The sequence below is a fragment of the Neolamprologus multifasciatus genome, chromosome 12 (genome assembly GCF_963576455.1).
Source record: "Neolamprologus multifasciatus chromosome 12, fNeoMul1.2, whole genome shotgun sequence".
In the NCBI taxonomy this organism is placed as follows: domain Eukaryota; kingdom Metazoa; phylum Chordata; class Actinopteri; order Cichliformes; family Cichlidae; genus Neolamprologus; species Neolamprologus multifasciatus.
In genome coordinates this window covers 3157853-3180381 of record NC_140450.1, presented here as the reverse complement: position 1 = coordinate 3180381, position 22529 = coordinate 3157853, and the positions used below count along the sequence as shown (strand labels likewise).

Below are 22529 nucleotides of genomic sequence, written 5' to 3'. Positions count from 1 at the left end.
ATGAGAAGACTCCAATTTATTTGACTGCAAAATCTTTCCTTTTTTGTAACGTTTGCACAAAACATAAATGAAAAAAGTGCTGACTCCTGCTTGGTGTCAGGAAAGCATGTGGAAAAAAAAACTCGTTAAGTTTCTTTGGCAAGAAAACCGAAAGTCAGGAGGAGTTAAGCTGTAATTGTCCTGCCACGCGCCAACATTTCCTTGTTGTTGTGCCAACTTTCACCCATTTCCAGTCAATGAGCCCAGAAAACACTTTCAGTTTCGCCTGCTCACCTGTATAAATGCACCTGTAGTTCTCCTCCTCACACCATCGCCTCCTCTGCTCTCCTGAAGAGACTCTCTCAAGCAGCAACCGCAGCAAACCTACGAAGAATCAGAGACATGGCCTCCCGAGTTGCAGCTCTGCTCTTGCTGGGCGTCCTCTGCTTTAGCTTTGCATCAGGTAAGACAGAGAGAAAACAGGTGCAGACTGCATGACATCTCAGATTTAAACTATCACATGTCTAAAACTCTTCTGCCTGTTAAACTGACATCGGTGTTCTGCGTGTCCTTACAAGTCTTCTCTTGTAATGTCTCCCTGCAGGTGAGATCGCAGTGGACTGCTGTCTGCAGGCTATCGACAAACGTTTGCCCTCCAAAAACATCGTGGACTACATCATTCAGGAAGCTGGGAAAGGCTGTGAAATAAGCGCTACTGTGTAAGTGTCAAACACGTGCACAACATTCATGCATATGCATTAAGTAGTGAGTGCATTTGTGCAGGGATGCTTTCCTAAAGACCCACAGTGCCTGCTTTACCTGTATTTGCCTCCTCTCACTTCACGATCTCATCTGCTTTTTCAGGTTCATCACCAACAATGGCAGAACTCTGTGTGTCATCCATCCCAGCCAGAAACCGTGGGTGAGAAATCTCATCAGTATCGTGAACAAGAAAAAGCAACAGTAAATGAGGTGAGAACGAAGCCATTTCCTCACTCCATCACATGTGATTTTTAAAAGTTATTCCCCGTGCACCGGCTAATCAATGAATCTCCTGCTTTTTCTTAGATGAACAAACTCTGGGAAGGATGGATGGAGACAACCAATCATAATCTGTGATGGCAATGTTGCACTGTAGGAGATGAAAACCTGTTAGAGCGATTACGGAGAAATCATCATTTCATCTTATTTATAATGTTGTCCTGTATAAGCTGCCATGCCTCGGCCATCGGCTCAATATATAGCTACATGTGTGTTTCTTCTGTTTTTTTGTGGTGACTGCGGTGAAACTGTGGTGAAACTCGAACTCTGAGACGAGCAGCTGTGGACGTCTCTTTTTTCTTTCTTCCTTTTTGTTATGAATGATCCATAGAAATAGAAAGATTTGCCTGAACTTGCCCTGGAACTGAGAGCAGTGTTACAATCCTGTTTCTGTCAAAGTGCCTGTGAATGACTCGCATTGCTGTTTTTGGCTTGTATATATCAAACGTACTGCAGAGAGTTATCCCGAAATAAACTTGGATATTATTTTGTAAATTCTCGTTCCTGTCTTTTTCTTTATGACTAAATCGTCTGTTTCTCTAACAAATCATTTAAGAAAAGAAAAACAAAAGTTGTTACGTTTTCTAATTACACACACACACACACACTTCATTCACACACCAGAGAGCAATGTGGGATTCTGTATCTTGCCAAAGGAAATTTGGCATGCAATTCCAATTCCTTCCCATTAGCATATGACCTGCTCTTCCTCCTGAGCTGCAGCAGCGCCAAAGTAAAATTCAAAGAACTAAAAAGCCCAAACAATAAAACAGAATAACACGATAACTGAGAGTGAATGAAAACAAACTGAGCCATATGTGCTCAGATAAAAGACGTGTGATGGTGGAGTGAACATGAGTTCCTTATCAGGGTGTATTTAGCGGTATCTCACTCTGCACCTCTGTGAGCGAGATGTGTTATCCAGCAGCCACACAGATGTTACCTGCTGATATGTGGAACTGGTGTCGTCTCTACAAGTGCCAGAAGAACTATGAACACACACATCATATCACATCATATTTCTATACTAGAGTGAGTTTACATGATTATGATCAAAACAAACAAAACAAACTCCTCATATACTGGGTCTTGCAGCAGAAACACGTCCTTTAAGCTGTCTTCTGATTTGCTTGTCCTTGCAAACAGAAGGTCAGAACAGCAAGCTGAGTGTTCTGTGCTTACAGCCACAGCTGTGGCTAAGAGCCAAGAGTAGAATAACCATCTACAGTTAAGTGTTTTGGACTTTTGGAGTATTTACATGTGACCTAACCTCTTTCCCAAACAGTAGATTCTGTTAATCTGGACGTCGGGATGAACAGAATCAGAATCAGAATCAGAATACTTACAGCAGGCAGCACGCTGATGGGGCATGTGCACTTACAAAGGAACCTTTTGACCAAACTTTACACAAACAACACATTGGGAAGACATGTCAGAGAGGTGGGCTGATAGGAAAAGACAACAAAAATACATAACATGAGGTGAGAGGAAGAGAAAAAAACTCCACTCAGAGTGAGCTCCTAATGGGAGAACAGTTTGATAACAGAAAAAACCCCACAAAAATCACATGACTGTGCGAGTGTGTGAGTGTATCAGTGTGTGTGTGTCCAGAGTTCAGCTGAGACAGTGTCCTTCGCCCTGCCAGGCTAAGTAAACAGTCTTCCAGTCGACCCAGGTGGCCTTGCGTAGGATAGGAGGAAACAGTCTAAGCAGAGTCTGTTATCAGGATGTTTTTGTTCAGCTCCGGCCTTCAGACCACAGCTGTCGCAAAAGCGGTAGCCGCATTAAATTATGGTTTTTACTTTAGTGTGAACAACTCGTGTGGATTTCAAAGCTGTTCTAGCATTTAGATAAACATCTAAATGTCAGCTCGAGCTACACTTGTCATCCTTTTGTGTGATGTTGATGATGTGTGAGAGGTTACAGGTGTTTACTAGGGGTGCAACGATACACAAAATTCACGGTTCGGTTTGGTACTTTGGTGTCACGGTTCGATATATTTTCGATACAAAAAAATGTTCATGCCTTTTTAATTTGTCACTTATTAAAACTATAAATATATATTTTAACTCAAACGTACAGTTTTTAAATTTAATGTTGCTGAAACAACAAAGTAATAAAAATAAATATAACTGATTGAGAAATCACTCATCTTTGGAAAAGAGAGTTTATTACAGAGAAATGTCTCTTTCCGAAATAAAAGCTCTACTATACGCTTCTTCTGGGCTATATTCTCAGCAGCATATTAAACATATCAGGTCCCCATAAGGAGAATCATGTGCTAACGGCTGTCTAAATGACTCGGGTAAAGTTTGTAGCATGCGTGCTTGTTGTTTTTGTCTGCTTCCACTTGTCTTTGCACGAGGATGATGTCGGAGTAAATGTGCAGTCATATTCGTTGTGTTCCCACTAATGCTGTCAGCGTTAATTTGAAATGACGTTAACGCCACAACACGGCAAATCCCCGTTAACGACCTACCGCGGATCGCCCCGTGCTCGGGGCTGGACTGCGTCAACACGTTAACGAGCTAACTGCGCTAACACACTAGTTCCCACCCATGTAATTGAGCATTGCTGGCACATCCGACATACTGTCTTACTTTAGTCCATGACGCGCTTACCTTCAGGGTCATACGTCACATGAAAACCAAAATAGTTCCAAACACCAGATCTGAATGAGGGTGGGGGAGGCTCAATTTGCCATGTTGCAACGAGCTTAGCTTCTGTCTCGCTAGCTTGCCCTGCGCTCAGTGAATCTGCGTTCGACTACGCCGCCTAGGCTGCACTGTCGAGCGCAGATCCACTGAGCGCTCAACACAGACAGCATCGTCAGAAGAAAAGTTGATCAAATGAATTAAAAAAAATTGTATTGTTGATTGATACATATGCGTACCGAACCGAAAACACTGTATCGAACAGTTCAATATCGATATGAGTATTGTTGCACCCCTAGTGTTTACCCTTCTTGTTGCTGTTTTGCTTGTGCGTACACGTCTTAAGTGCGCCTCCGACTCTCATGATGCTCGCTGCTCAAAAACAGTTTGCTCTGTACACACTGTAGTAATTTGGTTCACACATATAACAGTAAAATGTGGTTAATTGTTGCTTGCATTTGTGATTTCCTCATGCTTCAATGCACAGCTCTGGGCAAAAGTTCCAAGTGTGTCAGATGTCTAGAATTTTACCCCTTTAGTATTTAGCGAAGTATCTCATTCAAGATATTTAAATCGACTTACCACACACCTTAAAATGTTTACCAAGAAGAATCGACGTCGTTGTGTGAGGCAAATAATAACTGGAAAAGGTTATTTTTCTCTTTTTTTACATGCATCTCATTTTCTTTTTGGTTACAGTTACCATTATATTGGTTTTGCTGTTTCTGTGTAGTTTTTCAGGCCTTTGGGGTTTATTATCGTTGTGTTTATTCACGTGTCAATAAACAATCAAATAACAGCTGTTTATTTAAATGAAAATGTTTGATAACACCGCTTCCAGGAAGCTGTGCCTGACAATTTATGAAACCTTCAAATGGAAACTGGAGTTGGCCTAAAGACTCGACTGCTGTAAGTGTAAGTGACGAATGACTGGCGGTAAGCATGTCGAACATTTATGAGAATCCAGGCTGGGATTCAGAGGGTCTGAAAACAGGAAGTCCTTCCAGCTCATTTTGACCATTTGACCTGCTTGTAGCAGAATCTCTGTGCTCGCTATAAAACTGTCCAGGGAGCCAAAGATCAGCAGTTCACAGCATTATTTTGAGTTTCCCACAAGATACATGAGCTGTATAACTACAGACCACCCAAAAAGGAAACACGCTCCTGGGGGGAAGCACTTACTCTGGTCAGATCTGCTACAGATGTCCTTTCATAGCAAAACTAAATGCTTCAGATTTCTGTTGACTTTCCCTCTTGTCTTATCGGTAACTAAAAAACCCCAAACAGTCCAATCTGAGACTTTCTCCAAACTTTACCGTAAGTGCGATTTGTAAACTGACTCAGTACTTCAGCATGTTTTAGGATTGTTTATCTTTCAGGTTTGTTTGCATTTCAACTTGGTTTCAGACACAATCTACCTCAGTGTTCATGTTTTGTTATCACTTCCATATCTATGAAAGCCATATCTGGTTTATCAGGAGTTAGAAAATTCCCAGGTTTAACTACAACTTCGACACAGACTGGTAATCACAGACCGTATATCAAAAAATGTTGCAACAAAATGAATTTACCTTACAATATAAAGTGCCCTGAGGTGAATGTTATTGTGATTTGGCACTACATAAACAAAACTGAACTGAAATGAACTGAAAACCATCTCAATATTTTGTGCACTAACATTTTAAGGATGGCCATCACCATCTTGGTATTTGAAACTCGATTTGACCATATTGGGATGAGAGGCTGGAGTTATTAGCTCAGTTATCAGCTAGCATTAGCAAGCCTGGTTAGTTACAGGATCGATCAACAGGACATGTTCCTGTCATGGACTCTGTTACCAAACAGTAACCAGACGTGTGAGTGCAACAATCAGCTGTTTGTGAGGGCTGACTGCTCTCTGGAGGATGCTGCTAAAAAGCTTCTTTCAGCTTCTCCTTATTTGCAAGGAGCACCGAAGTGGATGGATGTGCATAACTGATGCGCCTCCTGATGCAGCCCTATGAAGGAGTATTAGGGCCAGATTAAGAAAAAAATTGATCATTTTGAGATTGAAGGCAAAATTTAAATTGTGGAGATTACAGTTGTTGTTGCCACGGCTGCTAAACCCCTTGTGAAAGCGAGTTATTGAAAGAAAACTGATCAACCATCTTGTGATAGAACATACATCCTCTGTATTGCACGAGCGTTCAGCCATCGATGACCTCATTTTGTGCAAATCCCCTCTTGCAGGTTTGTGTTCTTCTGTCTGACCAGATGCAGCTTTCTGCACCATGGTTTCATGCATCATGACACTGTTTATGTGCTAAAAGAAGTTCTTCCTTGTTACTAAAACTGATTCTTGATTTCATTATAGCAGTTTTTCTTGAAATGACAGCTGTAACCTTCACATCTCTAAAATAAAATAAAGTATTTGGGCCCCATTTATTCTGGACCTCTTGAGAATGCTCCACATGAAAGTGCAAGAGTGCGAATTCATTGACATCTGCAGCACTTGCTTGGATGTTTTTAATTCACACTGCAAAAAAATGACATCAGCGTGGTATTAATCACTTGTGTGAAAAAGTGGGCAAAGATAAAAGGTGAAAGTTTGGATGACCTCTGGCCTTGTTTATCTCTAATCTTCATGCCTACCTGCATCAATAACCGTGGATAAACTATTCTCGTAAGCATGCCTTCAAAGACACATTACAAAAGCTAAAACATGTCCGTTCTTGTTCGTGCAGGACGCAGATTTATAATGAGAGACTTTTTCCGACACAGTCCTTTCACATGGACTACTTAATGGAATCCTGCCAGAGGCTATAATTCAGGCGTATCAACTGTTTAAAAACGTTCCTGTAAGTGCTTCAGCAGGGAAAGTCCAAACACTGCAATCGCCCAATAAGGCAAACTTCCACCCAGCAGGTTACAAGAAACTGAAACTCACTGCAGTGAAACGTGAGAATCCCTGTTTACTCCTGTTAATGCATTAAGACGGCGGTGCAAGCAACTTCTTATTTCACTCAACAAGTTGTTCAAAAGTAAGAGGTCATCAGTCTGTCACTATTGTTCTAAGTTCCTCAATACTATAAGGGGGGAAGAGAAAGCTGCTCTTTACAGACACCACATTCAGCTGCAGCGGTATCTGTTTCACTGGAAGTGCAGCTGTTCCATGGAGGTGTCATTTACGCAGGAACAGATCAACGAGGAAGTTTACAACAAAGTGTCGTAATAATGGGAATCTTTATTCTTATCACAGGTCCTGATTTGATTGTTTCTGGTCAGACAAGTAAAATAGACCCTGAGGGTACTTCACCTCAAGTGTGAAGAAAAGTGTGTTACAGGAGGCTAACGAGCTCTCTGCTCAGAGCACTGTTTCTTATCTCGAAGTTGTTTGTTTTCTTTATTCCAGCTAAGCTATGCTGAAGGTCATGCATGTTTACTTAAAATAACAAAAACCATCCATGCATCAGTTTCACACATATCAGCTCAGTTTGAGGCAACCAGTTAATCTAAACTCATGTTTTTGGACTTTGGGAGGAAGCCAGATTAGCTTCACAGAAATGGGGAGAGCATGCAAACTCCACACAGAGATGCCCCAGATCAGCGGTCCCCAACCCCCGGGCCTCGGACCGGTACCGGTCCATGAGTCGTTTGGTACCGGGCTGCGAGAGTTGAGGCTCAGGTGTGAAATGTATAGTTTTCAGGGTTTTTATCGGTTTTCAGCGTTATTTTGTTATCGTTTTTATCGTTAACTCAGTTTTCCTGGGTCTTTTCACGTGTGTTATGAATAAATCTTCTTTTTTCCTGTACCGGTACTAGTTTTATTTTGTTGTATTTATCCGCGACACCTTAAAGGCCGGTCTGTGAAAATATTGTCGGGCATAAACCGGTCCGTGGCGCAAAAAAGGTTGGAGACCGCTGATTTACTCTATTCCACAGTCACCAGTCAATCCACTGGAGCACCTTTGAGATGGAATTGGAGATTATCATCATGAACGTGCAGCCGACAGATCTGCAGTCACTGTGGGACGCTATGATGTCGAAGTGGAATAAATTCTCTGAGGAATCCTGGATGCCACGAATAATTAAACTGTCTGGTTAGTTTAAACCACACTGAGGAAACGGTTGCTGTGAACTGGCACTAAAACAGATAGAAATGAATTAAAAGTCAGACAATATTTGAAAAAGAGACGTCCCAACAACCCTCTTTTCATTTCTCTTCTGTTCAACATTGGTCTGCTCCCTTTACTGGGAAGGAACACTTCCATACATAATTCAAAAGATTATTGTTTAAAAACCCACAATTTCTCAGAGACAGTCGGGATTTTGGAAACATCATCAGGATATCAGTTTGTGCCACATTCATGTGAGGTGCTACAGCATAAGTGTGACACACTGGTGACCTCTGGGAGGCCAAGAGGATGCACAAGTCTCCCTAACCAGAGGATTGATGTCCCAGTAGTTTTCATGTACAGGCGGTGCACTCTGGGAAACAAATGTGAAAATTTAAATTGAAGGTTACATCAGAAAATGTGCAAAGGATTTTGTTCCAGTCCGTAAACATGTTTCTAAATGCGTGAAGTTGGGCATTTTACAACGAGGGTGTGTGGAGATTGACTTCCTTTAGGAGCCAGCGTCCCGTGGTTACTGCAGCTTTTTGACGTTGGTGTTAGCTTCGTTTTACAACACAGGAGTTGCCACTTTGGTCCTCTGCACATGTAGTGCTGTTTGTAGATGATGTCACATCAGTTAAATCGCTCGTTAGTGAAACAAGCTCTCGCCGCTCGTCTACACGAGGCATTTTATCGAGCATACTGCAGCCGTGTTAGTTTATTTTATTTGAAACAACTTTAATCGACTTTAAACTTTAAACACATTTTGACTTTATTTTCAAAATGAACAACAACAGTTCTGTTTTTTAAATATAAATGTGGCCCTGGTACTCCTTCAGGCAGAATTATTATTATTATGTTTTTTAAAGTGCAACAAGCATGATTACATCTCATTCAACCAGATCTGCAAGTACAACCTCTGCCCTGCTATTGCTAGGAAACCCCACAGACACCTCGGCTTCATGCTAGAACTGAACTCAACCTTCTTGCTGTGAGGCAGCAGTGCTAACCACTGTGCCACTATTCAGCTCTTGGTCCTTGCAGTGTCTGAGCTCCCATATCCATGAATTACTAACCATTTATAGGACTTAATAGAAGTAAATTAAATCTCCTGCCTTATTTTTAAAGTTGAGCTTTTATTTCACTTGTGTCCACACCCTGTGCTTCATAGGTTTGCTTTAAGCTCTGCCTTATTTAGCTTTATGTAATTTTGCAAAGGACTGAGCCCAGGTCCACTAGAGTCAGCACACAGCGACACAAGTCAAATGAGTAATTTTTCATCCATAAAATCCTTTAGTTGTTTCTAATCTATATGACTGAAGCATTTAACTGTACTATATTTGCTCTTGTTACTTTAATATCTTCATAGAAGCTGTTAAACAATATGGGAAATGTTAGTGGACACTGACTGAGGATACAGTCCAATGTGGTCCAGCGGGGCTCCCAAAAGCAGACTACAGGTATTTATTTATTTATTTATCTTTTATCAATTTTTAAAGTCAGTGCAAGAGTCACACGTTTGTGTCTGCAGGGTTTCTCTCCTGTTGATCCAGCTGCCCCCCACAGTGCAAACACATGCACTGGTTCGGTAAACTAGTAGGTGTGACTGGCTGTTTGTCTTAGACTTCGACTTCTCCACCTGCGCAGACCTGAATTGGATAAGTGGAAGAAAATAGACGGATGCTACAAACTCCTGGGGTTTGATCAAATGTGTGCTTATTGTTATGTCTGAATAATTTCATCTTGTTATCGTCAACAGGCAGCGCCAAGAAACAGCTGTTACAGCTAAATAAAAGAGGGGATTTTTCTTTGGCTGAGAGGGAAGGGTTTAGGAGAAGTAGAAACAGGAAGAACAAAGTGGGATGATGAAAAGTGAAAGCTTGAACAGGCCGTTTGCATCCTATATAAGGAGTGCTGCAGCAGCAGTCCCCTCACTTCCTTTGCCACATTGGTGTTGAAGGGAAGAACAGGCTCTGCATCAGCCCAGCTGTCTCCAGAGAAACCAAAAGGCAACTCTTCCTGCAAGACCAGACATGGCTCCAAGGGGTGATGGCAGACTCTTCCTCTCCATCCTTTTCATCGCTTGTTACTGCACAGGTGAGTTTCTCTCAGGCATCCTCCAGTGACAAATCTTTTTATTTTCTATTCGTGCATTTTCATCTCAGGCAGAAATATGAAACGAATCACTGCAAAAACATGTCTGTAGGCTTAAAGAGATGCAACGTATCTTTAAAAAAGAATCACTTGACATGACTAATAGAGAAAGCAGTAATCCTAAATATACATCTGTGGTTCTGTAGAATTTGAGTTTTGCTTTTTCTGATTCCAAATACGTTTGCAGAGATTCCTGCAATTGTTTCTGCTAGATTTACAATTTATGAATCATTAAAGAGCTGAACAAAAGAGGACAACAAAGTCTCTTGCAGGATGTAGAGATGAGGGTGACATCAAGTAAAAATATAGTAAAATGATCAGCAGAATATTAAGTAAATGTGAAAATTAACTATAAATATGCTGATAAGCATTGCTTGTGCAATGGCAAAGGTGTGGCGGTGGCATTCCCCTCGCCTTGGTGCATTCTTTGTTGTAGGTGAAAGCTAAAGTTTAACTGTGGAAAATCCCTGTCCAGTGACAAACGTGCCATGCCCCTGGGCGTGTTCGTCACTCTGGGGACTGCATCCTAATAAGTACTAATAAGTTGCACGCAATACCATGTAGTGCTGAACAAACCTTTCCTGGAAATATGTTCTTTAAATATATAAAAGTAGTAATATCAAGAAAAATTGGCATTTAAGCCAAAATGATGCAACTAAAAAGAAAAATCTTAAAAACTACGAATGAAAAGAGGCAAATATACCTGATATGTAACCTGACACTTAAAAAACTCTAACAGCTGTTTTGTTTTCCTGTAAAACCTCCCAGCTCAGCTGGACTGAACCTACGTCAACCTTCACACACAAACATGACCTCAGCATGTGTTCGTGGTTTCAACGCGCAGTTTCGTTTTGGAGCGTCACCTTTTGCTGACGCGCTCTTCTTTGTGTTTCAGTGACGCTGGCACAGGTGCCCGTTGACTGCTGCTTGAGGGTGGCAACAAGACCTATCGGGAAAGGTCTCGTCGCAAACTACCGCCATCAGGTCCAGGGACAAGGCTGCGCTATTGATGCCACAATGTAAGTTCTGATGAGGTGCAGTGGATTACGTATGTAAGGGATCAGGATATAGGGACAAGCTGCCATCACGAGCTCATTTTGACCTGAGTGATTTGTGTTCTTGCAGATTTCTGTCCAGAGTTGGCCGGACAATGTGCGCCCCCGTTAATGAAAAGTGGGTGGAAGATCTGAAACGCCACGTGGATCAGCTGAGGACATACTGCAAGAAACAAAACTACGTGGTACGTTCACGCTACTCTGCTTCTCAACAAGATAAACTCTTTAGATGTTTTTAACCGTGATGGTGACCCTACTTAAGAGAAATACACTTGATTTGAAGGAATAGTGCAGCTTTTTAGGAATGTAAGCTGCAGCTTTAATAGACTGCTTATGTGCGCTGAACAGGTACTCCCAGAAAATCACCACATTAGTCCCACTGTGTGAAACTTATCTTCAGGCAAAGTTAAAACCAAGCAGTGAATTTAAAAGTCCAAAGGTCCAAATTTTAAATCAAATCAAAGTCTTTTTAATGCTAAAACACCAGAACTCCACCACCACCTCCTAACATGGACTTTCTACATCAGTGAGATGTTAGTTTAATCTCCAATTCGTCTCCTTTTGCTTTCTTGGGTTAATGTTTTGTCTGTGATGAGCTTCTAGGTGTTTTTTGGGGGGGGATGGTGCCTGAAACATCTGGATTTCAATTGTTTTTACATTACTGAACAGAGGTCACTTCAGGCCTGAAGACTCTAAACTTAGGTTTAGACACTGAGGTTAGACGTCAGGCCAAGATGAGTGTTATGGATAAAATATAACCCTTAAACAGATGTTTATTATTTAAAATTGACACCAGTGCACATTTCACATGCACTTATTCTTATTTTACAATAAGCAACACAATAAATAAATAATAAATAATAAAATGCCTTCAAATAAAAACACCAGAAAAAGCTAAAACGTATCAAACAGTGAGATTTAGAAATGTTAGATCATATCTATTTGGATCATCAGTTAAACTCCTCACAGACTTTAACCAAAGCGTCCACATGTTTCAAGCCTCATTTAATTTCAAGTGTTTTGAGGTCAATGAACTGTTAAACCGCTAATCCTGATCCTGGTCATGTGGTGGTGCTCACCTCTGACCTTCAGCTGTTTGCTAGGAGCACATTTGTACCCTCTGTGTTGCTTTTGTGATAGTTGGTTATTTTTAGAACACTCTTTTATTCGTTGCTAGCGACCCGTACGTTTTTATCTTAGAAAGCACAAGTCGAGACACAAGCTGCAATCACTTAATCGCTGTTCTTGCACTCGACTGGATTACACAAGAGTCCCCTGTTACTGTGTCATTAGGCACCGTGCTTGACAAAACAGGAAGTTAAAGCCGTGGTGAAAATAATAACCTTGGGGTTTCTGAACGTTTGTGTTCCTACAGCCCAAACGCTGCACTGGAGTGAAAGCCTAGTGAAGCAAACTTTGACCCTTCAGCCAGAGCAGTGGTTCCAAGTCAGCGAGGAGGAAGATGGGATCGACCACAACATGAATAAATTAAGAATTTAAGCTCAATATGAAAATGATCAGATATTTTTCTGCCTACTAAAACAATATCTTGTCTTTTTTATGTAACTATCAATTTTATGAAAGACAAAATATTTTGAAGGAGTTTTTTATTCTGTGTGTTTTGTTTTATAAGTAAAAGGTCTGTGATGTCGGTACATGAAAAAACTGAAAATGTGATTGTTTAGTGTCTGCTTCACTAAGCAACTTAAAACTCAGGAACAAGCAGTTTGTTGGTCATATGGATTTATGTGAGTGTTGATATTATCAGAATAAAGCTTCCCCCCCAAAACATCCAAATCGTGTTTGTGGTTCTTTGTCAATGATGCTGAAAATGAGTAAATGACCTTCACTACAATGCTATAATTCATCTTACTGTAGATATATATTCAGACCCTTATTAGCTCATTTAGCTTTACAATAGGGGCTGAACCCATGTTCATAGATGTTTTCATAAACATCTGTGTGGAAAATATTTGCCCCTTCTTTATTTCTTTGCATATTTGTCACATCAACATGTTTCAGATCATCAAAGAAATGTTATTCTTGCACTGAAGTGTTTGGATGACTGAGAATGACTCTTTCACATCTCTGTGGAGAACTTTTGGCCAATATTATTGAGAAATTTCCACACAGGAGGGTTTTCTAGCATGGCCAGCCTACTCACAGTCACACCAAACCATCTGAATATGATCTCATTGTTGAATCATGAACACTGACCTTAACTTTGACAAGTGAGATCTGCAGTCCTCACTCTGCCTTCTGGATGAGTTGTTGATGCACTCCTGTGGATGGTGGCTCTCAGCACCTTAGAAATGGCTTTGTTGGATGGACCCCTTGGTCACCTTTTCTGGTCTTGCCCCACACTCAGGAGTTTCTGGGCAGAGATATTTAATATATATAACTGGATTTATGACTTAATATCAGAGCCGGATGGTGTACTTGCAGTGCTAGGCTGCTCCCTAACCTCATTGGCACTCAGACGTCCTCTTCAGAAAGCCTTAATGTTTGGCATGATTGTAGCTAGAAGACTTCTTCTTAGAGCCTGGAAATCACCATCTCCTCCATTGTTCAGGGTTTGGCTACGTGAGATGATTACTTATTTGTATATTGAAGAGGTTTGTTATCGTTTGGCTGACACCCATTTTAAGTTTGTTGAAATCTGGGGCCCTTTTCTCAATCATATCAATGGGAATTTAACATAAACTTTAACCCATTTGACTGCACTTTGTGTTTGTGTGAAGCTGCACTTCTGCCGGACCCTGATTCCTTCCTGGACATGTTTCCCACGTCTTCTGGTCTTGGTGAACTCTCTGTTGCCCTGTCTAAACTCACACAGAAGATCATCTTCTTTGGACACTGGTGTTTCTTTTGAACTTTTGTACTGGCTAACTGGTGTATTTTTATTTATTTATTTATTTAGTTTTTATTTTTTTCCTTTTCTTTCCCGTTTTCCTGTTTGGGTTTTTTTTTGTTGTTGTGTTTGGTTTCTGTTTTTTCTTTTTTTCGTCTGTGCTTAAATGTTATTGTTTTTGAATCTTATGTCCTTTGTCTGGTGTGACGTTATGTAACTTTGAACTTAAAATCTTATAAATAAACATTTTTTAAAAAGAAAGAAATGGCTTTGTAACCTTTCCGGACTCATAAATGTGACTTTATTTCTCAGCTCTTCCTTTAGATTGAGATGTGATGCTCTTTGAGATCTTTAAGCCTGCTTCAGTTTCTCAGGCTCTACTCCAGCGATTTCTTGGTTCAGCAGGTCTGGCAGTAATCAGGCCGGGGTGTGGCTGGTGAAATTAAACTGGGTCACAGTTAATTCCTGATCTGGGGCAAATATTTTTCCCACACGGGGTCAGCTAAGTTTGGATAGATTTTCCTTTGATAAATTAAATTTTTTTTTTTTAAATATTCATTTTGTATTTACTCTGGTTAGCTGAATATTAAAGTTAGTTTTAATATTTATTTTACAGGACTGTAATTAGTGCTTTGAACATCTTCACAGTTTCTTCAGATGACTCATATAATGAATCATAACTGCTTCGAAAATATGATGAAAGTGCTTACAAGCACTTGGTTGGTTTAACCAGCCATACTTTTAGCTGTGGGAAGGTTGGAACCCATCCCAGTTTTCATAAGGTGGCAGGTGTGGCACATCCTGGACAACGGTGCACTCTCACATTCACACCTATGGTCTATTAAACAAATATGTAAGACTGCGTTTTTCCATTTGCGCAACATCTCTAAAATTAGAAATATCCTGTCTCAGAGTGACGCTGAAAAACTAGTTCATGCATTTATTACTTCCAGGCTAGACTACTGCAATTCATTATTATCAGGATGTCCAAAAAACTCACTGAAAAGCCTTCAGCTAATCCAAAATGCTGCAGCAAGAGTACTGACAGGGACTAGAAAGAGAGAGCATATTTCTCCTGTTTTGGCTTCCCTTCATTGGCTTCCTGTTAAATCCAGAATTGAATTCAAAATCCTGCTCCTCACATACAAGGTCTTAAATAATCAGGCCCCATCTTATCTTAATGACCTTGTAGTACCATATCACCCTATTAGAGCACTTCGCTCTCGCTCTGCAGGCCTACTTGTTGTTCCTAGAGTATTTAAAAGTAGAATGGGAGGGAGAGCCTTCAGTTTTCAGGCCCCTCTTCTGTGGAACCAGCTTCCAGTTTGGATTCAGGAGACAGACACTAGCTCTACTTTTAAGATTAGGCTTAAAACCTTCCTTTTTGCTAAAGCATATAGTTAGGGCTGGACCAGGTGACCCTGAATCCTCCCTTAGTTATGCTGCAATAGACGTAGGCTGCCGGGGGATTCCCATGATGCATTGAGATTTTCCTTTCCAGTCACCTTTCTCACTCTCTATGTGTTAACAGACCTCTCTGTATTGAATCATATCTGTTATTAATCTCTGTCTCTCTTCCACAGCATGTCTTTATCCTGTCTTCCTTCTCTCACCCCAACCGGTCGCAGCAGATGGCCGCCCCTCCCTGAGCCTGGTTCTGCTGGAGGTTTCTTCCTGTTAAAAGGGAGTTTTTCCTTCCCACTGTCGCCAAAGTGCTGCTCATAGGGGGTCATATGATTGTTGGGCTTTTCTCTGTATCTATGAAGCGCCTTGAGGCGACATTTGTTGTGATTTGGCGCTATATAAATAAAATTGAATTGAATTGAATTGAATTGAATTGTTTAGAGTTTCCAGTAAACCCAGCATGTAGAAGACAGAGTTCTGAGAGCTTAAACTGTTTTGCATGAAAACTGTATGAACATCCACGAATAAATCAAAATGAGTCCAGGTCAGAACCAGAGATGGGCAGTAACGCGTTACTGTAATCCGATTACTTTTTTCAAGTAACGAGTAAAGTAAGAGATTACTATTGCAAAAACGGTAATTAGATTACCGTTACTTTCCCGTAGGAACGCTGCGTTACTGCGTTACTAAAACTGTGATTTTTTGCGAGAATGTCTCATGACAGTGACGTAAGCGAGTGCGACGTTCGTGACAACAGCTGTGTGCAGATCAACAATGGATCATATATCGAGTGCAGAGAGAGTATGAGCGTGCAGCGTTTAAAGCGTGGAAGTACTGACCTTACTTTGAGTTTGATTCCATAAAAAGTGACAAAAACATTAGTGTCCGTTGTGCGTGGGAAGAAAACTTCTTTTTACAGCGAAAAAACCCCTAAACTTCCAAACAAGCACCGAGTAGCTACGACGTAATGGGAAACTCACAGAGAAACTCGCGGATTCTTCCACTGACCGCTGCGGCACACCTGCACCAGGGTAAACCTCCGCCTACCCCACTCCTGCTTTACAGGTGAAAATAGAGCAACAGGACTGCTAGTCTTTGACTTTATTTATTTTCTGCTGTGTTTTACTTGCATCTATTTGAAAGACTGAGTGTAAACACAAAAAATATTTTATTTTATGTGCTGGAATGTGCAGAAAATAAGTTTAAATATTAAACAAATTTCTTCCAGTCAGAGAATGTTGCATATAATTTATTTTTTACTTGATGCATAAAGTTAAAAGATTAAAACTAATAAAACAAGTTTTAAAAGAGACTTTTCCATTTGATTACATTTTGTATGATGATTATGTAGAAAAAGCAGAATTGGGCTGAAAGATCTATCACTTTATCACCTATTCAGGTTGTAAATCGTGTTTTTAAAAAGTAACTAAGTAACTAACTAATTAATTAGTTTTGAAAATAAGTAATCAGTAAAGTAACAGGATTACTTTTTGGGGGAAGTAATCAGTAGTTACTGATTACTTTTTTCAAGTAACTTGACCAACACTGGTCAGAACACATGAAAACACACACACTCGTTTTTATATCTTAGTGAGGACATCTAATTGACATAATGATCTCCTTACTTGAACCCTAACCATCAAAAACGAATGCCTAACCTTAACCCTCAGCCTCAACCCAACCATAACCTAACTGTACACAAAACCACATTTTAAGCCTCAAAAATGGCTTCAAACTCGTGGGGACCAGGAGGTTGTCCCCAAAAGTCACTGTTGGTCCCCACAAGTATAGTAACACGCCAACTTTCTGTCCTCACAAAGATGTCTAAACATGTACACACACTATAGTTTGATGACCACAGTCTTTACTCACCCCTTGCCTTTTGATTCCAGTTCTAGGTATGGTGCACTTTGCACTTCACAGTACCAGTGCGTTACTGCGGAGCCCTCTGCTTGACCCCTCTCCTGCAGCTGGGCCACAACCACAGCCTGCCACCACAAGTCCCAGGCTAAAATGGCCAATTTCAGATATGAAAGTTACTCGTTGGTCTCTCTGGGTATTTGGATCCTGCATAACTGTGTATGTGCAGGTTTGTCTTTCCAAAACACCTGAAACTTGTTTAAGAAGCAGATAGCATTCCAAGTGTTGAAATGCTAAACTGATAATTACATGGTTATATGTCCGTTTAGGATTTGGTTTAGTGAATGTGGTGAACATCAAACGTTGGCATAGACAGCTCTGTGGACTGCTGTGTCCTGTGCAAAACCTCAGACTCCTGTTTAAAGACATTATGGCTCCATTACCAGGAATCTTCATTGAACCCAATAACTGGCTAATTCCAAGAGACCTTCACATTTTCAGCCACTGCATCACCACAACAATCAGAGAACTTTCATATAATCTTTGATTTACTCACAGTTTCAGTGGCTACATGACTTTTTTTGTTTGTTTGTTTTTTAAGGCCACTTTCCTAAGATGTCAGGATTCACAGGAACTACTTTGGCCTCACTGTTTTCAGTTACACAGACGTCCAAAACTCCAGCGACTCAATTTTATTTGTGTAAAAGCAAAGAAAACAAAGCTGCAAACGTCCATTTTGCAGCTGCTTATTCAGCCGAGTCAGCTTTTGTTGTGAGCTTGCACAACTTCCCTTTCACAGTAACATAAAACCCCCACAAAGTAAGACCATTATTTGGGTTTTATGTAATCGACAGTCTGTGAGGTAACTTTAGAAAATGAGAATTTACACGCTGGTAAATTTGGAGGGAAATTTCAAGGAAGTGTCAGTGAGACGTTTAATAATTGACTTATCTGGATAAAGTTTAATCTGGTGTGTGAGAAGGCCTTTGTTATCCTCCACCACACATTCAGGAAATATGAAGCATTAGATTTCACGCTAGGCTGTCCTCTACGGATTTATCATGATGATGTGGGAACAACACCAACACGAGGATATCAGATCATCTGTCATCTACAGTGAATGCGCCAACATTTCTCTTACAACTCCTTCATTTATTTCCCAACAGATCCTTGTGCCGTGACTGTCATTATAGTGCAAAGACACCCCCAAGAAGGAAAATCCCTCTCTTCTTTCATTATGGAGAAGAAGAAATTGAAGCGCGGTTATTTTTCTGAGGAAAAGGCATCTTTTCAGGGGAATCTAATCTACGTCTTTGCGGTTAAACCATTAAAGAGGAACTGTGACACAAATAAGAGGCACTCACCGTGTGTCAGCACACAGCAGTCAGTGTGTCTGCAAGAGTGGCTCACAGAAATATTAATAGCACAAAGAAGTGATTCTTGCAAAATACACAAATTGGCAATATCTGATCACAAATGTGAGTAATGCGTCCAAAGCAAGCTGCCTGACCGTGAGCTGATTTCAGCTGAGCCGTTATTAGCTTGAAAAACTTGCACCAATATTAACAAACACATTTCCAGGAAAAAAGCTATGCATTTAAATGTAAACACGTTTGATGGAGACACGACCTTTAACATGTTGTGCACTGATGCATGTACTTCTTACTTTGCATTTGAGCGCTGGAAATGTTTTTAACTTCTGTCTTTGTGAGTTATTTCATACGGAGCCCCGCAGGGGACATGGGAGAAAAAAAAAAATTAAGACGGACTTTTGCGAGATCTCGCAAAAGTTGAATTCCAACAATGGCGGCAGCTACTTAGTTGTAATATTACTCTTTCTGGGTCACAAAATACATTTTTAAGATATTTTGAGGCGTGAATATAGTTGTGTAAACGTTTTCGGAGATCTGACACCCACTAGCTCGAAGCTAACGGGAGGTCGAGACCTACTACAGCCGGGAGGAACACCGCTTTCCCGGCACATTGTGCCTCGACCTCCCGGTCGGCTTCCAGCTGGGAGCCTCCGAAGCAGTGTTGCCAACTCCTCAGTAAGGAAAATCGCTATTGGTTGTCCTAAAAGTCGCTAGAAGTCGCTAAATGACGTCATCACCTAATTTGCATAATTGGTCATGTTAATGTAATTGTAACCTACGCTGCTGGAGAGAGAAATAACATCGTGGACGAGACATAAAGTGAGCAAAAAACGTCCTAAATGCATTTAGAATTTATTTAGAACTACAAATTAAATTTCTTTTAGCAATTATTATTTTTGTAATGTCTTTCACGTCTTTTTTTTAGCGACTTTTTTTCTAAAAAAAATCGCTAGGGGGTCTGAAAACTCGCTAAATATAGCGACAAAGTCGCTAAGTTGGCAACACTGCTCCTAAGAATGCGGCTAAAACTTTTGTGAGATCTCGCAAAAGTTTTGCGAGATCCCGAGTTTGTTTTGCGAGATCTCGCAAAAGTTTTGGCGAGATCTCGCAAAAGTCCATCTTAATTTTTTTTCTCCCATGTCCCCTGCGGGGCTCCGTAATTTCAGGTTTTGAGACCGGACCCTTGACTGGAACTTTTCAGTATTGTGATAAATACAGTTAGGTCCATAAGTATTTGGACAGAGACAGAGATGCTGGGTCTCCTGCTTTTTATTGTGATACCACAACTTCACAGCAGCTTCCAGTTGCTGTTTGTTGTGAGCCTTTCTGTCTGAAGTTTAGTGTTTAACAAGTAAAATGCATGCTCACGATCAGGTGACTTGTCCATTTAAGAATATTCCACTTCTTCGCTTTGATAAACTCCTGTATGTTTGGATGGTCAGTGTCCATCTAGATTAGAAACACCACCCAATCAATTTGACTGCATTTAGCTGGATTTGCGCCTCTGAACACCTCAGAGTTCATTCAGCTGCTTCTGTCCTGTGTCACATCATCAGTGTGGATTGCTTTGGATCATGAGCTGTTCCACGCATCACTCTGGTGGAAGTAAATCTCTGTAACATCTGTCCAAAGAATGTTTTTCCACAACTTTGCTGGCTTTTGTAGCTCTTTTTTCAGCAAAGTCCAGTCTAGCATTTCTATTCTTGAAGCTTATGCGTGGCTTAACCCTCTGTACCCTTTACTTTCATGCCATCTTCTCTTTAGGTGTACTTGGATATCAGTACGTTGACCTCCTGGAGAGTGTTATTCACTCGGTTGGCTGTTGTAAAGGGGTTGTCTTCACCATGGAAATGATTCTGTGCTCATGCACCACTGTTACTTTCTTGGATGTTCAAGTCTTCTTGCATTGCTGAGTTCACCAGTGCTGTCTTCCTTTCTCAGGATGTACCATTTTACCAATCCCAATATTGTAGCAATTTCTGGGCTGTTTTTAATCTGTTTTCACAGCTTGGGATGTCTTGTTTCAACACATGTTGTCTGTTCACAGCAAAATCTGCCAAAGGCAAGCACCACACCTCAAATCAACTCCAGGCCTTTTATTTGTTTAACTGATAATGACATAGCAAAGGAATCGCCCACACCTGTACATGAAATAGCCTATGAGTCAATTGTCCAATGACTTCTGTTCCCTTTCAAAAGTGGGCGGTGCACACTAAGGAGCCGATGCTCCTAAACCCTTCATCCAGTCCGAGTGTGCATACCCTCAAATGAAACCTGAGAGTCTACACATTATGTCCATGTCCATTATAGAACTATAATACAAATATATATGGACCTAACTGTAGCTCTTCAGAGGATATTAGAAACGCCTGGTATCAGTTTGGGAGAGTCGTGATCTTACTGCTGTATAACTGCACAGATTTATGACCTAGGGCACTTCTAGCTAATTAAAGCATGTGGTCGTTCATATCATATACAACATGTGTAGCTTTTGTAGCATTACAGAGTCCGTAAAATGTTGCACATATTAATTTAAATTTGAGACTCTGGATGTTGGATATAATTTTTACTTTGAAAGACAGCAGCACTGATAAACAGAATATTCTCGTCACTGACTGTGGAAAATACACACCTGTGTGCTGGAGCTGAACTCAGAGCTCAGTGCATATCTGTGACTGGGGGAAAGTGACATTTTATATCACCAGGGGTTATACGTTATCGACTATTTAGTCTATGTTGAAGTCTAACATGCTCTGTGCTTTGAAACCTGGTGAATCATCAGATTAAGTTACACATGATGATGCACGGCTTTCACTAGCATATCTGTCAGCACCGCTGGCAAACCTCCCTGATGGCAGACAGATGCTCAGTTCTTAGCCGGTGTTAAATTACCCACCCTGGCTTTGATGAGCTGTTGACTGACAGACATCACTGTAAGCTTTACCTCTTCAACTAAGAGCTGTCCTTAATTGCCCCAATACAAATGTCTCCTAAGTACCTTACAGGTATTTAAACCCCCTGCAATCCTAAACACATTAAGTGTTATATACTCTGAATTATCAGTGTTGTTGCTGTTTGAAGATATATGACACTACCCTTCAATGAAATCTTCTAATTTTGTCTTTTTTTTTTGTCATTTCCTTGTTTCAAATGTTGTTTCTACATTTTATGCAAAATTGTTTTGCAAAGTAACACTTCTGAAGTATGTTTTGAAAGCTTCAAAGACTTTAGAATAATATTAAATCCACTCATGGATCAGGCTGGTTCCATGAGCTTGAGCAGTATGGTTAGATTAAACAGGTATATTCTTAACTACAACCAAAGTTCAACTTGTGTAGCTTTACATTAGTACAGAAAGACATGTGTGGAGACACAGCTCCTTAAAGAGAGGACAACTTATAGAAGTAGAAAAATTATTTGATATATTTGCCTCTCAAATACATCTTCAGTGTGCAGCACATTCGTTCATGCACAGGTGGCTCAGACATGGTGGAGTGTAGGACTCAAAAAGACAATATCGCCATCTGGTGGCAGAATGTGCTACATGTGGAATGATAATAATATTGAGGGCATAATGGGAAAGATTAATTTATTAACACTACTTCAGATCTGCAGACAATTAACCTGTGTAACTGGAACACCACTGGAACTGGAAAACTCAACTGGTGTTTAATGAGACAGAATAATAATAATAATAATAAAAAAAACAGACTTATGTTTTATATATAATCATGGAGAAATTCAAGTTTTCACAGAGCTCTGTGCAGACTCCTAAAAACAAAACACAAAAAGCCCCCAAAACATCCACCACACAAGAAAACACCACACAAGACGATTCAGTCTTTTGTGTGACTTTACGAGTCTCTCGCAGCATTGTGGAGGAATTCATCACTACGGTTCATTCAGGTTTGTGGACATTTGTTTATGCACAGTATTAAATAAGGTTGAGGTCTGAACTGTGATCGGACCCATGCAGCACCTCGATTCCTTTCTTTTTCGCCCATTCTGCTGTAGATTTGCTGCTGTGTTTGGGATCATTGGGAATTTATGGACAGTTTCATGTC

The 22529-nt window shown here is 40.5% G+C and overlaps 2 protein-coding genes across 3 annotated transcripts; both read left to right on the top strand.

Annotated features, from left to right (window-relative positions):
- Positions 1–293: 293 nt before the first annotated feature.
- On the top strand, positions 294–1522 carry LOC146506177 (C-C motif chemokine 21-like). Of its 2 annotated transcripts, XM_085180318.1 has the most exons (4): positions 294–442; positions 584–698; positions 844–951; positions 1048–1522. In XM_085180318.1, the coding sequence occupies exons 1-3, from the start codon at positions 382–384 to the stop codon at positions 944–946; spliced, it is 279 nt and encodes a 92-aa protein (XP_085036444.1). In that variant the 5' UTR covers positions 294–381; the 3' UTR covers positions 947–951; positions 1048–1522. The 2 variants fall into 2 exon arrangements, with proteins under 2 accessions (XP_085036444.1, XP_085036445.1); XM_085180319.1 differs by lacking the exon at positions 1048–1522 and having other exon boundaries at positions 844–955.
- Positions 1523–9690: 8168 nt separating this feature from the next.
- LOC146506176 (eotaxin-like) lies at positions 9691–12768 on the top strand. Its single transcript, XM_085180317.1, has 4 exons — positions 9691–9865; positions 10818–10941; positions 11048–11162; positions 12353–12768. The coding sequence occupies exons 1-4, from the start codon at positions 9802–9804 to the stop codon at positions 12380–12382; spliced, it is 333 nt and encodes a 110-aa protein (XP_085036443.1). The 5' UTR covers positions 9691–9801; the 3' UTR covers positions 12383–12768.
- The last annotated feature ends 9761 nt before the right edge of the window (positions 12769–22529 follow it).